General features: G+C 38.8%; 1 protein-coding gene across 2 annotated transcripts in view; it reads right to left on the reverse strand.

The window, feature by feature from the left end:
* Window positions 1-20,008, reverse strand: part of parvin (beta-parvin) — a 130,826-nt gene that overhangs the window by 103,615 nt on the left and 7,203 nt on the right. Inside the window, exon 2 of one of the 2 annotated variants that reach the window (XM_090382486.1) lies at window positions 15,157-15,713. In XM_090382486.1, the coding sequence (XP_090238612.1) occupies window positions 15,157-15,691 (535 nt within the window). In that variant the 5' untranslated portion in view covers window positions 15,692-15,713. Of the gene's footprint in view, window positions 1-5,759; window positions 5,897-15,156; window positions 15,714-20,008 lie in introns of those variants that run through there. The other variant, XM_090382487.1, reaches the window with a different exon arrangement.

Below are 20,008 nucleotides of genomic sequence, written 5' to 3' on the forward strand. Positions count from 1 at the left end.
CCAACGTCACACTGCTCCAATTTGTGTAGCAGTCTTCCATGTGCAACAGTATCAAAAGCCTTTCTAAGATCCAAGTATATAATATCAAAGTTATTCCCTGCATCCAGTTCTTTTGTGACTGCATCATAGTATCCAATCAAGTTGGTCAGGCAAGACTTCCCCTTAACAAAACCATGCTGTGTCTGAACTATAACTGAAGTCTTGTCTAAATGATGCTGCAGTGCTTCTTTAACCAGTGCCTCCATTAATTTTCCTGGAACAGAAGTTAAGCTCACAGGTCTATAATTACTTGTGTCAGCCTTTGATCCTCCTTTGTGAATTGGGGTCACATTTGCACATTTCCAGTCTATGGGTACCTCCCCTGAGTCCAAGGAAGCTCTCATAATTATGGCTAAGGGTTTGCTTACTTCCTTTGCTGCCTCCTTTAATATAACTGGATAGATCCCATCCACCCCGGGTGCCTTTCTTGTGTTTATCTTCAACAGTTTCTCCTCAACTTTACTCCCAGTTATTTCAAGATTCTGTAGCTTACTGCTAGAGTTGAATACACCTCTGGCATTCCCCTCGCTGAATAACTCCTCATGCGTGAATGTCGATGCAAAATATTCATTTAGTTTGTTGGCTACCTGAGCAGGATCATCAACACTTGACCCATCAATATCAAGTGGACCAATCTGATTCATCCCCTTCCTTCTAGAGTTTACATAAGTAAAGAACTCTTTGCTGTTTTTCTTTGCATCCCTTGCCAAGGATTTCTCGTAACCTGCCTTCGCCTGCCTAACCTCCTTTGTAACTTGGTTGCATATCAACTTGTATCTATCATAGGCTTCTGTGTCATGTGTTAATTTGTATGTATCCCATGCATTTTTCTTCTCTGCCATATGCCTCATTAGTTCATCTGACATCCATTTTGGCCTAAACCTTGAACAATATTTCTTAGTTGGTATGTAAAGCCTAGTAGCTTCCAAGATAAGTTCTTTGAATGCTTCCCATTTTGAATTTGCTGTTGGTAACATCATCAGTTGGTCCCACTGTATAGAATTTAAATACTGTCTCAGTCCATCGTAGTCGCCTTTACGGAAGCAATAACCCTTCCCTTTACCCCTAATGGTAGTTACCTCTTTGAGTAAATCCCACTTCAGCACACTGTGATCACTGCCACCTAGTGGTTCATATATCTGCAGATTCTTAATGCATGAAGAATCACTGCTGATAATCAAATCAAGAGTATTACTCCCTCTAGTTGCCTCCCGAACATGCTGATGTAGAAAACAATCATCCAATAAATCCACAAAAGCCCTGCTAGTGTGTGAGTAACCAGCCCCCAAATTCCAGTCAATATCTGGGAAATTAAAATCTCCCATTATAAGACTCTCTAATTTACTGGCCCACTATTTCCCTGTACAGTTCCTTATTATACTCATCAGAGTCATTAGGCCTATAGCACACTCCTACTCTCAATTTTGATCTCCCAATGTTTATGTCACACCAAACTGACTCCACACTGCACTGTCCAGCGATGTCAACTGGCTTCACTTCCTTGGTTTTTATGTGTTTCTTAACTAATAGCATAACACCTCTCCCCTTCCTATCCTGTCTATCCTTTCTGTAGACGTTGTACTCCCCAAATTGCAGTTCCGCATCCCTTATATCTGTGTGACACCACGTCTCTGATATCCCAACAATATCTGCCTTCGATGTTTTGAGCAATACCTCAAATTCATCAAATTTATTTACTAAACTCCTAGCATTGGTGTACACGCAAGTATACCTGCACCTGTTTCTATTCTTAGCTACCCTAACACAACCCATGTGTTTACTTGTACCGCAATGGCTCCCAGCAGTCTCTGAAATACCATGCATCTTGTTTTTCAGGCTTCTGCTCATTCTAATAGAAGCAGTGCAAGAATCTCTTTCACCTCTGCCAGTGGCTACTGTCAATCTATTGGTCTTTGTCTCCCCCCAAGCTAGCAGTTTTCTCAACATTCCAAAAATTACAGCACATTGAATTCACTTTCTCAAATATATGTGGAAGTGAGTGTTAATCAATCGTTTTTGCTCTTTTCTGAATTCTTTATTACAGGTTCACATCTTTCCTAAAATGATGTTTCTAAGCTTGTGAAGTATTCAGTAAAATCCAATAAAAAAATCTAAAAATTAATTTTTATCATTAAAGCAAAAAGGGGTATCACAGAGACACCATACAACATATTTCTTTGTTAAATTGAGGATGTGAGTGATGGAAAGTTAAAAATACTTGCATAAAATCAGAACTCGTGTGCTGAAATATTGAAGTTTACAATTAATCAAAACAAGTTAGATAATATAACTAACATGTTTTAATTAATTGTAAACGAGTACACGAGTTCTGACTTTATGCAAGTATTTTTAACTTTCTATCACTCACACCCTCAATTTAACAAAGAAATACGTAGTGTCTCTGTGATACCCCTTTTTGCTTTAATTATAAAAACTAATTTTTAATTGGATTTATTTTTATTGGATTTAAAATGGTGAGCTATTAATTATGATTTGCTAAACCAAACTAAAAAATATTAAAAAATAAAAACAGAACACAATAATAGTTTTTCTTATATATTTTTTAAAAGTTTCAAGGTCACTAATCCCCTGGATTGAAACCAAGACACAGCATCTGGCAGATGCAACGTGAATGCCTGTATTTTTGTCATCTGTTCACATTTAGCTGGCAGAATCAAAGTTTCACGGCAATTAGACACCTGTTACTGGCATCTCACAGACTCTATGTGGGAATGGGGATTGCTTAGAAGAAAGACAGATTCTTTTTCTTGTTTGGCAACTGTTAAACACTATACACAAAAAAATTAATGTCTCATAATTCATAGTATATCAAAATTAAAAAGAAAAATACTGTATAACCAGGTTAGAGAATATTGGTGGGTAGGATATATGGGAAGATTTGATTTAATTTACAAATTTTAAAAAAATAACAGAAATATTTAAGTGGCATCTGTTAGATGTCATATTAGCAATGAAAAGTTAATCCCAGCAAGAACTCTCTACAGTTCATCTTTAGTCAAGTTTATATTGCTTCCACCACTTTATTTGATGATAAAAAATAACTTTTCAAATGCTTTTTTTTAAGTATGCAAAAGGCCAAATATCCAAAGGGATTAGATTTCAGTTATAAGGCTTTAAGATTAAGTTCTATAAGTGTGGGAAGTTTTACATGATATACACAGCCTAGTATTACTGTTCTACAGTAAAATTTCCTTATTCAATATACGATTTCTTTTTATGTTCTAATACTAGGCTTAAGTTCATTTTCAAGGTGATTATGATGAAGGTCACTGTTCATTCTTTTATTTTTCTTTTAAAGGTCAGTTACAGGACCAGAACAATTACAAAATGTTGAGCAAAACTTTCCTACTGAACAACCAGTTCAAACTCCCATGTTTGTCTCTTTCTCAAAGATTTGTGTCTGGGATATAACAACAAACCCGGCTTTCATTCCGCAATAATTGCATAACATAGAAATTTGTCACTGTCTACCTGAAACCATTTTAAGAGATTTTAGAAAGCATTAGTACATTTCTTTCTGTTGGTTAAAAAATTTAGAACCCACTTTTTATCATAAATGGTGGAAAGAGCACTTCCAGTCCATAATTTCTTGTGCAGAAATTTTTAAAATTTTCTTAATAAGTTTCTAATGCTAGCAATATTTCCTTCCATAATGGAGATTTTCCAAAATAAGTTTAAATTTCCAAAATTTTCCAAGATATTTTGAGTGTTTGATAAGATTCTATCCTTGCTAATGCCTTAGGAAGGATGGAATCTTTTGTTTTATTTTATTATTTTTATTATTATTTATATTTTTATTTTATTATTATTTTATTTTTTGGCTGGTGTAGCAAAAGCCTGTGGCTTCCTTGCATCATACAGTACTAACACTATCAATGCATTTTATACAAACAAATTAGGACTTTGAAAATGATTTGTTGTGGTGAATTTTTTGACAAAACTATTTCATTCAAAAGGCACACAAAACACTAATGATAAGTGAAGTTGCCTGGAACCTGGAAATATTTTTGCTATAGTGAATATAGATTATAGAAATCTTTTTAGTCCAAAATTATTTGAATTTATATTACAGTTAAATCTGTTTAATCTATAGTGAATATAGATTAAATAGATTTGGTAACCTAAATTAAAACAGTATGCATATAATGGGATAGCAGCTCATGGGGGTTCTGTGATCAGAAGAGGTGATTATTCCATTATATAAAACAATGGTTAGGCCATATCTTGAATACTTCACAAGCTTAGAAACATCATTTTAGGAAAGATGTGAACCTGTAATAAAGAATTGAGAAAAGAGCAAAAATAATTGATTAATTTCCACATATATCTGAGAAAGTGAATTCCATGTGCTGTAATTTTTGGAATGTTGAGAAATAACCCTGAGCATTTGTAAATAATGATTGAAAATTAAAAGTCTGTAATTCACAAATAAAAGAAAACTCAGAAGAAAAAGTAAGAGTTTTCACTCTGAGTAAATCAGAACAAAATTCAAAATTTTATCAAAAGTTTATTATAAACTAATCTCAACACAAGAAAAAAACAAACAAAAAAGTGTATCAAGATATAAACAAAAACAAAGCATTGCTGTAATAGCCCAGAGTTCAATCAGTGTGCCAAAGGATTGAGCAATTGGTTTCATGTACCTTTACTTTTATATCACTTGTGTATATATATATTGACTGCTTAAGAATGACTGGCTATATGCATTACAACACAGCACTTGGCTGCTTGTTTTGAACACTTGCACAATATGCATAACAGCACAGCACTTTGTGCTTTTTGAATGCTTATATACATAATACACATCACTTGCAGTGCCATTTGATGCTTATATGCATCAGAAGCAGCAAAAATGTTAAAGGCACAGAGAGATATTCTTGTAAATTGTTTAAAAACCAGGCATCAGTAGAGTGACCTGATCAAGACATTTAAGGCTTTAAATAGATTTGGTAAGCTAAATACTGAAGTTTATATGACTAAGTTTACTAAAGGCCACATGCATAACAGGACATAAATTCAAGTCAACAGACGATAACTGTGGAAGTTGACTGAAATTTTTCTTTTAGTCAACATGCAATTTGCTGTTGGACTAAACTCCCACCTATTCTTGTGAAGGGTGAAAGTTTATTTCAATTTAATGAGGAATTTAACAAATACTTGAAAGAACTGGTAAACGAATATGATACTGCTTATACTTTTTTTTTGCTTATGGTTGTTTATGCTTGTGCTTCATATGCTTGTTTCCCTGCATCATCTTATTGATGTCGATACTATTATACATACTTTTTGTTTATGTATTTTGTGTTTAACATAAGAAAATATCAACATGTTATATTTTGTAATTCAAAAATAACATGCTGGTTACTGGCATCTGTTACTACATCATCATAAAAGGCGTTTGGAAATATTTTTGTCCGTCGTATATTTCTACACAAAAATTACTAGAAATTAATCCAAGTTAAACATTTGTTTTTAAAAATTTTCAGCTTTCTGTATTCATAATTTTGTATTTTGTCTTTATTTTTACTACCAGAGTGTCACTTGCTTCTTAGCACATGCCCAAATAAGGCATCTTACAGCACGAAGGTAGGATGCACCACGCCTTTCAATACTAAACATAATATGTTGATTTAAAACCATACCCAATAATTTAAAGAAACTGCTTTAATATACCTGGTAATCTAGCCATTAAAACTCACCTTCTTTAATCTTCTTTCTCCTTCCTAGTGTGCCTAAATATTCTAAGAAAGATTCGTCTTTTTTCTTCTGTGGTGTTGGAGGTCTTGGTGACTTCGGACGAGGAGAAGCCATGTTTCATGGACAAGTAATGTTTAATTTTCGTTTACCAGATGGCAGTCTTAGTTTGTAAACACAATTTATAAACTACACCCAGAAGTGAACATACAGAAAAAATGAAATATACAGAAACTACTAATTAAAGATATTTTTAGTCCAAAATTATTTGAATTTATATTACAATTAATTACATTTTATAGAAATACTATCGAAAAAGCTAAACATTGGTCGCCTAAATCATATCCCAAGAAAGTGAAGAAATAAACGCAATTTATATATAGAAAGTATATTACAATGTCAAAATTGTTTCCGGATTTTAGAAAGGAAACGGATATGAACAATCCGTGACGGATCTCTTTATCAGACTTTGCTGTCATAATAATGACTCTTCACACTCCCACACCACCATTAAAGACGAAATATTGCGCATTGACTGCAAAGGCAACTGAGTCCTTGAGACATCAACGTATTCTGTCTGTAACTGCGTGTAATCTTCAGCTAGTTTGCCTGTTTACTGGACAAAAAAATAATGAATGATACGGAGAATCTGAATCCAACTAACTCAGCCAAGTATTAAAAAAAACAAACTTCTTCCTGTCGAAGTGAAATTTCGAATTTCACTTCTACAGGAAGAACTTGACTGTAAGATATTGACTGGAACTTGTGGGTTGGTCATTCGCACACTAGTATGATTTTTTGCGATTTTATTGGATGATTGTTTTCTGCAGCAGCATATTTGAGAGGCAACCGGAGAGAGTAATACTCTTGATCTGGTTATCAGCAATGATCATTCGTGTACTGTATTAAGAATTTGGAGATAAATGAACCACTAGGTGGCAGTGATCACAGTGTACTGAAGTGGGGTTTATTTAAAGATATAATTACCATCAGGGGTAAAGGAAAGGGTTTTTGCTTCCGTAAAGGTGACTACAGTGGTCTCAGACAGTTTTACATTCTGTAGAGTGGGACCAACTTATGATGTTACCAACAGAAAATTCTAAGTGGGAAGCATTCAAGGCATTAATCGTGGAAGATACTAAACGTTTCATACCTATAATGAAATATTGTTCAAGGTTTAGGCCTAAATGGTTGTCAAATAAACTAATAAGACTCATGGCAGAGAAGAAAAATGCATGGGATGCATATAAATTATTAGGCGAAGAAGCCTGTGGCAGATATAAGCTAGTCTGTAATCAAGTCACAAAGGAGGTTAAGCAGGCGAAGGCAGATTACGAGAAATCTTTGGCAAAGTACGCTAAGAAAATCAGCAAGGATTTCTTTACTTAAATAAACTTTAAAAGGAAGGGGATGAATCTGATTGGACCACTTGATATCGATGGTTCGACTGTTGATGATCCTGCTCAGATAGCAAACAAACTGAATGAGTATTTTGCATCTACATTCACACATGAGGAGTTATTAAGGATTGAAAATGCCAGAAGGTTATCAAATTGTAGCAAGGTGTTTAATGATTTTGTAATAATTGAGAGGAAAGTGGAGGAGAAATTGTTGAAGTTAAACATAAGAAAGGCACCTGGGGTCGATGCCTTTAATATAACTGGATCTATCCAGTTATATTAAAGGAGGCGGCAAAGGAACTAAGCAAACCCTTAGCCATAATTATGAGAGGATCCTTGGACTCAGGGGAGATCTCCATGGACTGGAGATGTGCAAATGTATCCCCAATTCACAAAGGGGGATAGAAGGGTGACACGAGTAATTACAGACAAGTCAGTTTAACTTCTGTTCCGGGTAAAATAATGGAGTCACTGGTAAAAGATGCATTGCAGGATAATCTAGACAAGACTGCAGTAATAATTCAGACACAGCATGGGTTTGTTAAGGGAAAGTCTTGTCTGACAAATCTGATTGGATATTATGATGTGGTTACAAAGGAACTGGATGCAAAAAATAATTTTGATCTTATACTTGGATTTCAGTCAAGTTTTTGACACTGTTGCGCATGGAAGACTACCGTACAAATTGGAGCAGAATGGTATTAAGGGTAAGTGGGTACAATGGATAAATGGTTGAGTGGAAGAAGAGAGAAGATGATAATCAATGGACGCTGCTCTTTGTGTACTAATGTTATTAGTGGAGTCCCACAGGGTTCGGTGTTGGGTCCACTGTTGTTTTGTATATTTATCAATGATATTAATGAAGGTATATCAGGCTTAATGTCGAAGTTTGAGATGATACAAAGTTTGGCAGGGTTGTTAATGACAGTGATGGCAGTGTGCTACTGCAACAGGATCTAGAAAATTTGGGAAGATGGGCTGAGAAGTGGCAACTTAAGTTTAACTTTGACAAATGCAAAGTACTGCATATGGGTAGAAGTAACCCCAGAGGAACGTACCAACTGTGTGGTACTGCACTTAGGGTGATAGAAAATGAAAAGGACCTGGGATAATTGTGCTGTCAGATATGAAGTTTTCTAAACAATGCAGACAAGCTGCAAGAGCAGGTCATGGGGTTTTATCAATGATATACAGGAATTTTGCTAGCAGGGAAAAAGAGGTGATTGTCTCTCTGTATAAGGCAATGGTCAGGCCATGCCTTGAGTACTGTGTACAGGTCTGGTGGCCTCATTTTAGAAAGGATGTAGATTTGGTTGAGCGTGTACAGAGAAGGGCAACGAGATTGGTGAGGGGAATGAAGGGATCCTCTTACCAAGAGAGGCTTAAGTTTTGCAAATTGCGGCGGTTGGAGACTAGGCACCTGCGAGGTGATCTTATTGAAGTGTATAAGGCCTTGAATGGGTCGCGCAAGCTGAATTCTGATGGGATTCTTCCACTTGTTCAGATTACGATGGAATGGTTGTGTGCTTTTTTTTTTTTTTTTTTTTTTGGCTGATGCTACATAATCTCATACGCTTGCTTTCTTGCATTACATGCCACGGTTACTATTACTATTACTTTATCAATTTTTATTATTTATATATATATATATATATACTTGATTGAGTTAGTTGGATTGTTAGGCTTTTCCTGTACAATGTGAAAGGATGGCACAAACACTCTTCTAACTGCGAGGGCATATTATTACCCAAAGTGCTGGGTAGTCGAGTTTGGGGGGAGCAGAAAGAAAATCTGTACAGAGACAACCATATCTGGCTATACCGAGTCAGCATAATGTAACTGCAAACTTCATGTTTTCTTTAGCAGGTATACCTGTTTAATGATGTAAACCTGAATTTCCGGAACTAACTATTTGACTAATGGAACTATCTAATCTAATCTAACTACCTAACTTATGGAACATTTGATAGTAGAGATAAGGACGTCATAATCCCATTACACAAGGCTATTGTTAGATCGCACTTGGAATACTGTGTTCAAGTATGGAGACCACAATTAAAGGACACCGAGCTTCTTGAAAGGGTCAAAGACAGATAACTCTCCTGGTTAGATCGGCAAAAGGGCGTATATTATTATTATTATTATTATTATTATTATTATTATTGTTGTTTCTCCTACATTATTTCTCCCTGATTGGGGAATTCCACTCCGTGACGGGTACTGCTACTAAGTATACAGGGTGGTTGTAATGTCTGGTGTTACTGTTGGTCGAGGAACTCTCTGATTTTTCCTACAGGTGTTCAGGATTGCGACTTTCTGGAGTTCCTTATAGGTGTTCTCCCGGAAACCTATTGCTGCTAGGCTGTGCGTTGGCACCATATCGGTGGTCGACACGATGATCGGGATGGTCGTTACTTCTTGCATATGCCACATCTCCTTGACCTCAGGTCTCAGGTTCGTGTATTTCCTAATTTTTTCCTTATGGGTTTTCTGGACATTGCTAGTGTTGGGCACCGCTAGGCCAATGAGGTAGGTAGCCTTTTCCATCTTGTCCACAAGGGTTATGTTCGGTCTGTTGTGCGGGATGGTCTTATCCGTTATTATGACGCGGTCCCAGTACAGCTTGTGGGTTGGGGTCTCTAGTACTTTCTCGAGTTCGTACTTGTAGTATGGTACACTTTCTTTGGTCAACTGGTATTTCCTCGCTAGCTTCTGATGTATTATCCTGGCTATCTGGTCGTGTCTATAAGTATATTCAGTCTGGGTGATCACCTTGCAACCTGCGGTGATGTGTTGACCGTTTCTGAGGCCAGATGGCATCGTCGACATGTGTCATCTGACATTTCAGGCTCCACCAGCTATATATTCTGCACCAGCCAAAGAGAGAGAGAATGACAGTTTGGGGAAATTCAAAGGTCAGCTGGATAGTTATCTATGGGAAGAGGATTGTCTATTTCCTTTTCTTTTATTATTTTTTAATTATTTATTTTATTTCATTATTTTATTAATATTATTTTACTATTTTTTTCATTTTTGGCTGGTGCAGCATAAGCCTTACACTTCCTGGCATCATATGGCCATTACTAATACTAATATTCATCAGAAACTATGTGAAAAATCCTCTTAAAATTACTTCCCCCTTTTCAGAAGATGTGGAAGAACACATATCTTATTTAGCTAAATCAGATACTAAAAGAAAAGTTTACAGATCACATTTCCATATCATACAAACCTTTTTTAAGTCACATGTATAACTTCAAGCTTGCCAACCGGGCTAGCCGAGTAGGTAAAGTACCTGCCCGGCAACCCAAAGGTCGCGGGTTCGATTCCCGCCTCGGGCTTGGATCAAAGTACTGTAAAAACCTTGGGAGGTGCAATATGGCCACAGAAGCCGATGCGCCAACAACTACCAAATCAAAAAAAAAAAAAAAATAAAAATAATAAAATAAATAACTTCAAGCTATAATGGAATAGACAGTCTTCATGGAACACTTTCCAGCAATTTATGACGTGTGTCAATAAAAATATTTCTTTATTCCAGAAGTTTTCTACTCGACTAATGGTGTTGGCTTCGTGAAAGGATCACACGTTTAATTATTTCCACGATGTCTCTGTTATTACGACTTTCGGGGCTATAATAGTTTATGTCACATTATTCTTTACCAGGTAAGCAGTCATTCATGAAGCTTTGTAGTAGTACTAGTAGTAGTAGTAGTAGTAAAGGCATGTAATGCAAAAAAGGAAGCTTATGTAGCATCAGCCAAAAAAAAAAAAAAAAAAAAAAAAAAAACACATTCATTCACTCTAAACGTTTGTACAGCTCCTCTTTGAATTTATTTAAGCTATCAACTTCCACAACGACAGATGGAAATTTGTTCCAACAATCAACCATCCGGTAAAGGCAAATTTCCGCACATATATTCGACAACTCTTTCCTCATTTTGAATCTATGACCCCTCAGGTTCGTATTCTGAGCAAGAGGAAGAATCCCATCAGAATTGAGCCTGCTCAACCCATTCAATGCCTAATACTCCTCAATCAGATCACCTCACAGAGGCCTAGTCTCCAGATGCTGCAATTTGCAGAACTTAAGCCTTACTTAGTAAGAGGACCCCTACTTACCCATCATCAATCTTGTAGCTCTACTCTGTACTCGCTCAAGCAACTCTACATACTTCCTAAACTGAGGCCTCCAGACCTGTACGCAGTGCTCTGGGTGTGGCCTGACCATTGCCTTATACAAAGGAATAATCACCTCCTTTTCTCTACTAGAAAAATTCCTGTATATCATTGGCAACACCCCATGACCTGCTCTGGCTGCCTGTGTGCACTGCTCAGAAAACTTCCTATCTGACTGAACAATTACTCCCAGGTCTTTATCATTTTCTACCACCCTAAATATAGTATACCTGAGGTTACTTCTACCTATATGCAGTACTTTGCAATTGCCAATGTTATACTTCAGTTGCCACTTCTCAGCCCATCTGTCCAACTTTCCTAGCACACTGCCATTACTATCATTAACAACCCTATCAGCCTTAGTATAACCTGCAAACTTGGATATTAAGCCTAATATACCTTCATCAATATCATTGATAAATATAAAACACAACAGTGAGCCCAGCACCCAACCCATGGGGATTCCACTAATAACCTTAGTCCACGAAGAGCAGCGTCCATTGATTACCATTCTCGGTCCTCTCTCTATAATCATCCTTTTATTCATTGTAGCAACTTGCCCTTAATACCATACTGCTCCAATTTGTACAGCAGTCTTCCATGCGCAACAGTATCAAAGGCTCTCCTGAAATCCAAGTTTATAATATCAAAATTATTTTTTGCATCCATTTCATTTCAAATCGCATCATAGAATCTAATCAAATTTGTCAGAGAAGACTTTCCCCTAACAAACACATTCTGTGTCTGAATTATTACTGCAGTTTTGTCTAGATGATCCTGCAATGCTTCTTTAACCAGTGACTCCATCATTTTACCCGGAGCTGAAATTAAACTAAGGTCTGTATTCATTCCTGTCACCGTTTGTGAACTGAGGATACATTTGCATATCCTGAAAATTTATATGCATCTCATGCATTTTTCTTCTCTGTGACGAGTCTCAGTTCATCTAACATCCATTTAGGCCTAAAAATTGAACAGTATTTTTTATTCGGCATGAAAAGCTTAGTTGCTTCCACGATTAATTCTTTGAATGCTTCCCATTTAGAATTTTCTGTTGGTAACTTTATCAGTTGGTCCCACTGTATAAAATTTAAAATCTGTCTGAGACCAATACAGTTACCTTTACGGAAGCAAAAACCATTCCCTTTACCCGATGGTAGTAATATCTTTAAATAAATCCGAGATCAGTACACTGTGATCACTAGCACCCAGTGGTTCCTTCATCTGCAAATTCTTAATGCACGATGATAACCAAATCACTGCTGATAACCAGATCAAGAGTATTACTCTCTGTGGTTCCCTTTTGAACATGCTGCTGCAGAAAAAAATCATCCAATAAATCCACAAGAGTCTTGCTAGTGTGCGAATGATCAACCCACAAGTTCCAGTGGTTCTACAAGTATAATATGGGCATTATACTGTTTCAAAACGAAAGGCTCTTGCCATAACTGCATGTGGCAGAACGCCGTTATTGATGTCATAATATCGCTACTGAAATACGTACCGTTTATGAAAGCCACTGGTCCAACGCTATACTCAAAAAGCAAAATGAAACCATCAGACAAGCACTCTCATGTTTACTTGTTTGGGGAAGTAGACTCCTTTTAAAAACGTCTGTGTTGACAGCTCACCCAACATCCTCCACAAAAAGAAAACGTACGGTATTTCCATATAATGCTGTTCCTTGCCTCTAGTGGCCATTGGTTTTGGACAAAAATTTTAAGCTTATACAGTATTTAGGAGCATGAAAGTAGCAATTTCAGGAAGCATTACTTGTTATGGCAATTATATATATATATTTTTTTTATTTTTATTTCTATTTGTTTTTAATAAAAAATAACCTCAGATTAATGTTTCAATCATCTCCATTTGAAGTTTAATTCCCTGCGTTTCCTAGGGTAGGAGCCTGTATGTGCATTTGTTGCATAAGGCCTGTGCATCTCTAATATAAGTAAGAAACTGCAGGTTTATAATTACATTCATGCTTGTACTGTCGAAATGGGCACTCCAGAACCTAGAGGAAAGAAAGGTGTTGGAGACTATACTTAATCCCGGCGTCACTAAGAGGATTAACTTACACCTTTCTTATCCATGAGGGAGATGGTATATATATATATATATATATATATATACACACTCAGTGGTCACTGAATTGTCACCACCCAGCTTAATGGACTATGCCAAAGCTCGCAGTATAAAAAGCTAAACAGCTTCATACGCTAGAGCACTGGTAATTTGCATCTGGTAGTGCAAATCGAAGTGATAAAGTAACAATTATTGGACGTACTAAAGATATCATGGTGTTTCAAAAGGCATGATCCTGGGAGCTCGTGCGTCGGGTACTTCCATATCGGAAACGGCACATCTTGTCGGTTGCTCACGGCCCAGAGTGGTTAAGGTGCACAAAGAATGGTGTTAAAGGGGTCAAACCTTCCCTTGACAGGCCTGTAAAGGATGAGACTTGATGCGCGAAGGGTGCAGTGCGTTGTACAGGCTCAATGGCAGGTCACTGGGTAACAGATGACATCAGTATGGAAAATTCAGGAACACTATCTCAAATGACGATGCACCACACACTCAGACGTATCGGGGTTCCACAGCAGAAAACCCAAGAGACACCCTTTCCTCTCTGCTGATTATCATCAATGGCGAATGCTGTGGTGTCAACAACACGCTGATTGGACACTGGGGGACTGGAAACGAGTGTGCTGGTCAGATGAGTCCAAATCCTTGGTGGACGAATGCCTTTGAGTATGGAGCAAGGAACATGCCTCCATGGACTCATCGTGCATGGTGTCCACTGTCAAGTTGGCAGTGGTTGCTTAATATGGGGCATCTTTTGCTAGCATGAACTTGGACTCCTGGTGTTTATGGAAAACGTTTCCCTGGTGAGATATAAATAACTAAACTATTATATTAGGTTACCTGGAAAGACACTTTCAACTACCCAAGTGTATTGTGTCTGTTTTCTGGTCGATTTTCATGCTTTGCTGGAAGAAACCCCGTTTTTCCAGGGAAAAACCTTGCTATCTACGCCTAAGACCGACTAATTCAGCCACGTAGTGAAAAAAAGCCCATAAAAGTTCCTTGCGTCATCGATGGGATTCGAACCCAAGCCTTTTTCACCTGGTGTGGAGAGAACGGTGACGATACCACTGTGCTACACGCTCAGACACTGGTGAGATCTACCGGCAAATCTTAGGAAACCATATGCACCCTTCTATATTGCATTTTTTCTCAGACAGAAACGAGATCTACCAAGATGATAATGAGCTGTGTCATCGGGCTCGCATTGCACACGAGTGGTTCGAAGAAGACATTTAAAGTATCGTCCATCTTGATTGGCCTTCAAATTCGCCTGACCTCAATCCAATTAAACACCTCTGGGATGTTTTGAAACAGGAAGTAAGGCGTACGGACATTCAACCGTCATCTATTCTAACACGATGGATATAGCTTGAAGGCAGCCTTGCTGCAGATCTCATGGGCGTCTTCGGACACCTAGTGGAGTCAATGCCTAGGCAAATAGCGGTAGTTATTCGTGAGAAAGGTGGTCCAACACGGCATTAGGTATATGGTCATAATTCAGTGATCACTCAGTGTACATATCATTAAGTCAAAATGATATGTATATATACACACTGAGTTTTAGCAAATATATCTCTCCTTTTCAAGCATTGAATGACAATTTCATACGAAGATAAACACAGGTTTCATTTTAAAAATTATGAAGAATGAATTAGACGACATTCTTGAAGTAATGCCAATTAGTTAATATACAGTAAACTGTTTATATATTGAGATTAAAAAATTCGATACTTACCTCTCTTAGCAGTTTTCGTTGCTATGTGCTGTGGAATTAAAGGTGGAGGAGGAGGAGGAGGGGGCGGCGGCGTCGATGGAGAAACTACGTCAATTAAATTAGCATATATTACATCATTGGGTGGGGATATTGGTGGTGGAGTAGGCGGAAATAATTCCTTACTACTGGTGGCATAATAGTCATTACAAGATGCATCGAGTAGTTCGGAAGGAGGCGGAATAGTGTCCCTTAAGTTCGCATACACTGAATCGTTGGAAAGAGGAGATGGCGGAGGAGGAAATTCCTCACTATCAACAGTGTAACGCTCGCTACAACCTTCATTTGACAGCCGAGGTGGAGAGGGTAATGTCAAAGTAGAATCCCTTACCTCATGAAATTCGTCAACAATGGATTGTCGAAAAAGATTATAACTAACAGCTCTCTCTTCAGGGGGTTCTTTTTTTCTTAGGATCACTTCTTGTTCTTCTTCTTCATTATGGTTATCAGAATGTTCTACTGACACTTGAAAAGTCATTACCTCTTCGTCATTTGGCATAATGTCCGGCGCTAACTGATATCTGAAATAAAAATATTTATGAAATTGCATAATAATCAATAACATAGAGAGAGAGAGAGAGAGAGAGAGAGAGAGAGAGAGAGAGAGAGAGAGAGAGAGAGAGAGAGAACAACCATTACATTTATGCTAGTATACTGAATCATGGAGGTTGGGATATCATTCATGCACATTACAAATACCAGAAACGGCGCTAGCGTTTCTGGCGCTTGATGCACAACCTTGTAACGGCGCTTAATTCATATAATATCTTAACACGTATATATATGCAGTGGCGCATCTAGCATTGTTAAAAAAGCCTTCGCAAACTTATCCGCTCTCCCTAAAGGGGGGATGGGCTCACTGGATGGAAAAGGCACTAGATCGCCCTCCCTGATGATGGAAACAGGATCAACGGACCAGACCCATCCGGGATGCAAAAGAGACACTCCACGAGACACTACCCTGGTCGGGTATATAACCCATAAACGTGACTAACCTCAACCTACCTGGATGGACACATATCCCATGAATGACATCGGGGCACTGGTTCCGACTGCTTCGCTGGACCCATATCTTTTCCCCACCTTGAACAACAGATTTGCTGCCAGTGCGCCAATTGGCAACCGAGTTGGGCACTCTTTCCTGGCTTTCTTTCCACTCCACTTCCCTGGCAGGGGGGGGAGGTGCCTGTCCTCTTGTCTTTTCCCTTTCTCGCCACCCCCATTTTCCCTTCTGGTGGGGCATGGGCATGCCCCACTGACACCTATTGGGGTCGCCTTCCCTATTGACTCCATATTTCTGTCTCTCTCCCCCAGTCTTTAGTCTCCCTCCCCTACTCTATCTGTACACAAGCGATTGCCCTACACGTCCAAATTTACCGTTTGCCAATAGTTTCAGCCTTTCAAATACTAGCGCTCTTACCCCTCCCCACGCGAAAGATCAATTTTTTTTTATTTTTTATTTTTTTAAGGTCCTAGCCACTGAAATCTCAGGAAATTTACTCTGACAGGTGGCAGGACCTGCCAGAGTAAATAATTATAATACTGGTATACCTGGTCTGCCTCCACGGGCCTGAGTGTAGACAACGTTGGGCCTCAGCAGGCGTCCAGCGGCTAAATGGCCAGAAGAACAACGGTACATAACACTATACGTATACAATATTCACACACTTTTAAATCTGGCCTTTCCAGTGAACTGGCACACCTACAATGAAAGCAACGCGGAGATGGGGGAAACCCCTGGTGCCGCTTGACACTAAATACACTCTACACTCCCCCTAAAGGGTTTGAACTCTGCAGAACAATTAAAAGAAAGCATTTAACAAAACAGTTTATTAATAATTCCTCAACAATTCCGCACTCAACGTCATTAAGGGATTATGGATTACTGTACCTATCGCTGTGGTATATTTGTATAATTGTAGATAGTGAAAACCTAACAGTACAATATATAAGAAAAGATATTTTGTATTTGGCATAGAGAGAAAGTAGAAATTTGATATTGAATGTTCAATGTAAAACATTTTATTAACGGCGCGGCGCCTGTGGAAAGTGCCTCACTTGAGTGCCCCTAGCGCTGCGCTTGATAAATACATTACCTTTTATACTAAGTATTAGTAAAAAAAAACAGGCTCTGTTACTGTTGGATCACTGCACAGATCATCCTTCAGCTGATGTCCTGAAATAAAGAGATGGCAAAATCAGAGACGCGTTTCTGCCAAGGAACACAATTGCACTAATTCAGCCCATGGATCAAGGCATTATTTGAGTCCTTCAAAGTCTAAAATCGTGAGCTTTTTGCTGGTATAAAATCAGAAATTCAAGTTACAGTATTTCTAAAAATATTAACGCTGAAGGACGTTAATATTATCAACAACAATTGAAAACTGCTGGAAAAAATGTATTGGAAAAGATGCGATCACTAGTAATAACCTTGATTTAGCAGCATTTTTAGAACAAGAAGCAACGGCAGCCTTTATAACGTACTTGGTGGCAGTCTTGGAGCAAATGACATGGCTGCTTGGATTGAGGTAGATGCAGAAGCTCCAGTTGTGCATTATCTGAGCAAGAAAGAAATCGCAGCTTCTGTGAACAGTAAAGTGTTATGAGATGGGGGAAACCCCTGGTGCCGTTTGAAACGAATACACTTGTTGTCTCACGACACCAGAGGTTTCCCCCTTCTCTCCGTGTGAACAGTGTAAAGTGTATTCGTGTCAAATGGCACCAGAGATTTCCCCCATCTCCGCGTAGTATACATTGTCATGTGAAACAGAACACTGTTGAGGCTAGAGATTTAAAAGTGTATGAATATTGTACATGTGTAGTGTCGTGTACCGTTGTTCCTCTGGTCATTTAGCAGTTGGATCCGAATTGGGGCCCAAAGTTGCCCACACTTGGCCCCGTGGAGGCAGACCAGGTACACCAGTGTTACGGTTATTTACTCTGGCAGCCTGCCACCTAATTTCCCGAGATTTCAGTGGCTAGGGCCTATGTTAAATAAAAAAAATAAAAAAAAAAATGGGGTAGACGCTAGAGGTTTAGATAAGGCCGAGATAGGTTTTAAATGAAGGTTAGATTAATTTTTCACATTGGAGTTTAGCAGCTTGCAGTTGGGACATTCACGGTCGGTAAAGGTAGAGCGGGGGGGAGACTGAAGATTGGGGGGGGAACAGGTAGAAGTGTGGGAACGAAAGAGAAGGCGATCCCGGGAGTGTCAGTGGAGCAAGCCCCACCAGGTGAAGGGGGACAGGGGAGGGGGATGAGACAGAGGCCCATCTCCTCCACCTCCCTGCCTAGGGATGGGGTTTTAAAAGTGAACTAGGCAAGGATGCCCAGATCAGAACGCCAGGCGGCGTGCTGCAGCAGAGCTGCTGTTGTCATGCCCAGTAGTTGTGTCACACACATGGTAGAAAGAGTCCCGTCCAGAGAGATCATTGTCTAGTAGAGTCCGCATAGATCGTCTATCCTTTACGATGGAGGTTCAATCCTGGGAGAGAGAGGACCCAGCATAACGGTGATAGTCCGGTTCAGTTTGGATGCTCATGTGCAGGGAGCCCTGAGCTAAAGGCGCCCATCATTGATTGCAATTTGTGATCTCCTTCTTGCAAATAAGTCTTGTGCAAATTTGGTGGGCGCACTATACTCATCGAAGCTGTCCAGGAGATGGTGTTCCCGGTTCTGAGGTAAGTAATTTAGTCTGGTGATTACGGTTCCACTCCGCGTGAACGGTGGGAAGACAATCGATAAACAGAAGGCCGTTGACATATAAAGTAACTCAGAAGATAATGTGCATGACTTCTGTAAGGAAAAAGCGCCAGAAATTAGCAAAGTGCTTGAAAACATTAATGAGGTGATGGCGTGGTTAGAACGTCAGAGTAGTAGTGAACAGCTTCATTTATTGCATCTGACCACTATTAAGATTTACAGTGGCAGACAAAAAACTGCATCACTTGTGAATTTTGCAAATACAGTAATGTGTTTTGTGCTGCATTGTGGATTGCAGAAATGTTCGAAATGCATTTGTTAGATGGGATATATACTGTGCTGCCACTTTATAGGTATACCCCTGCTGTGCACACAAATAGTTTGTTCCACAACGTTGCAAGTCACATGACCACAGTTGTGGATATAAATGCAGCAGAACAAACTTTCTAGTATCAGTTAACCGTACAAACCGCAGCAAGAATGGAGAAAAGGAGTGTTCAAACGGATTTCAAACGTGGCATGGTAGTAGGTGCAAGACGTGCTGGCCAAAGCATCTCTGAAACGGCAGTTCTCCTGAACTTTTCACACACCACAGTTTCAAGGGTTTATCGAGAATGGTGCAAAGAACAGAAAACATCCTCTCAACGGCACTCCTTTGGAAGAAAATCGCTTGTTGATGAGAGAGGTCAGAGGAGGATGGCTAGAATTCTGCAAGCAAACAGACGGGGCACAATGTCGCACATCACGTCAGAATACTACCTTGATGCGCAGAACAAAATATTGCAACGGACCACTAGTCGCACTTTGTCGCGAATGGGCTACAATAGTCAACATCCATATCGCGTACCTTTGTGATCAATGAAGAACAAGAGAGCACGCCTCCTATGGACACAGCAAGGAGGGCGATCGGGTCGCGGAAGAGAACAGTCGGTAGATGTTTGGCTACTGTAAACGGATAAGTATTTTTAATTTTTACCGTATTCTTCGTTAATTAACATAGTACATTGTGTTTTACAGAGATATTATATAGGTTTAGTAGCGTTCGTTAGCTTCTTATTTTGAATTTAACCATCGATTTTTGGAGTTACCACCCCAGGTGTTGGCGCCAATATTG

This window comes from Mastigoproctus giganteus, chromosome 10 (assembly GCF_048544385.1).
Source record: "Mastigoproctus giganteus isolate SK-2022 chromosome 10, ASM4854438v1, whole genome shotgun sequence".
Taxonomy (NCBI): Eukaryota; Metazoa; Arthropoda; class Arachnida; order Uropygi; family Thelyphonidae; genus Mastigoproctus; species Mastigoproctus giganteus.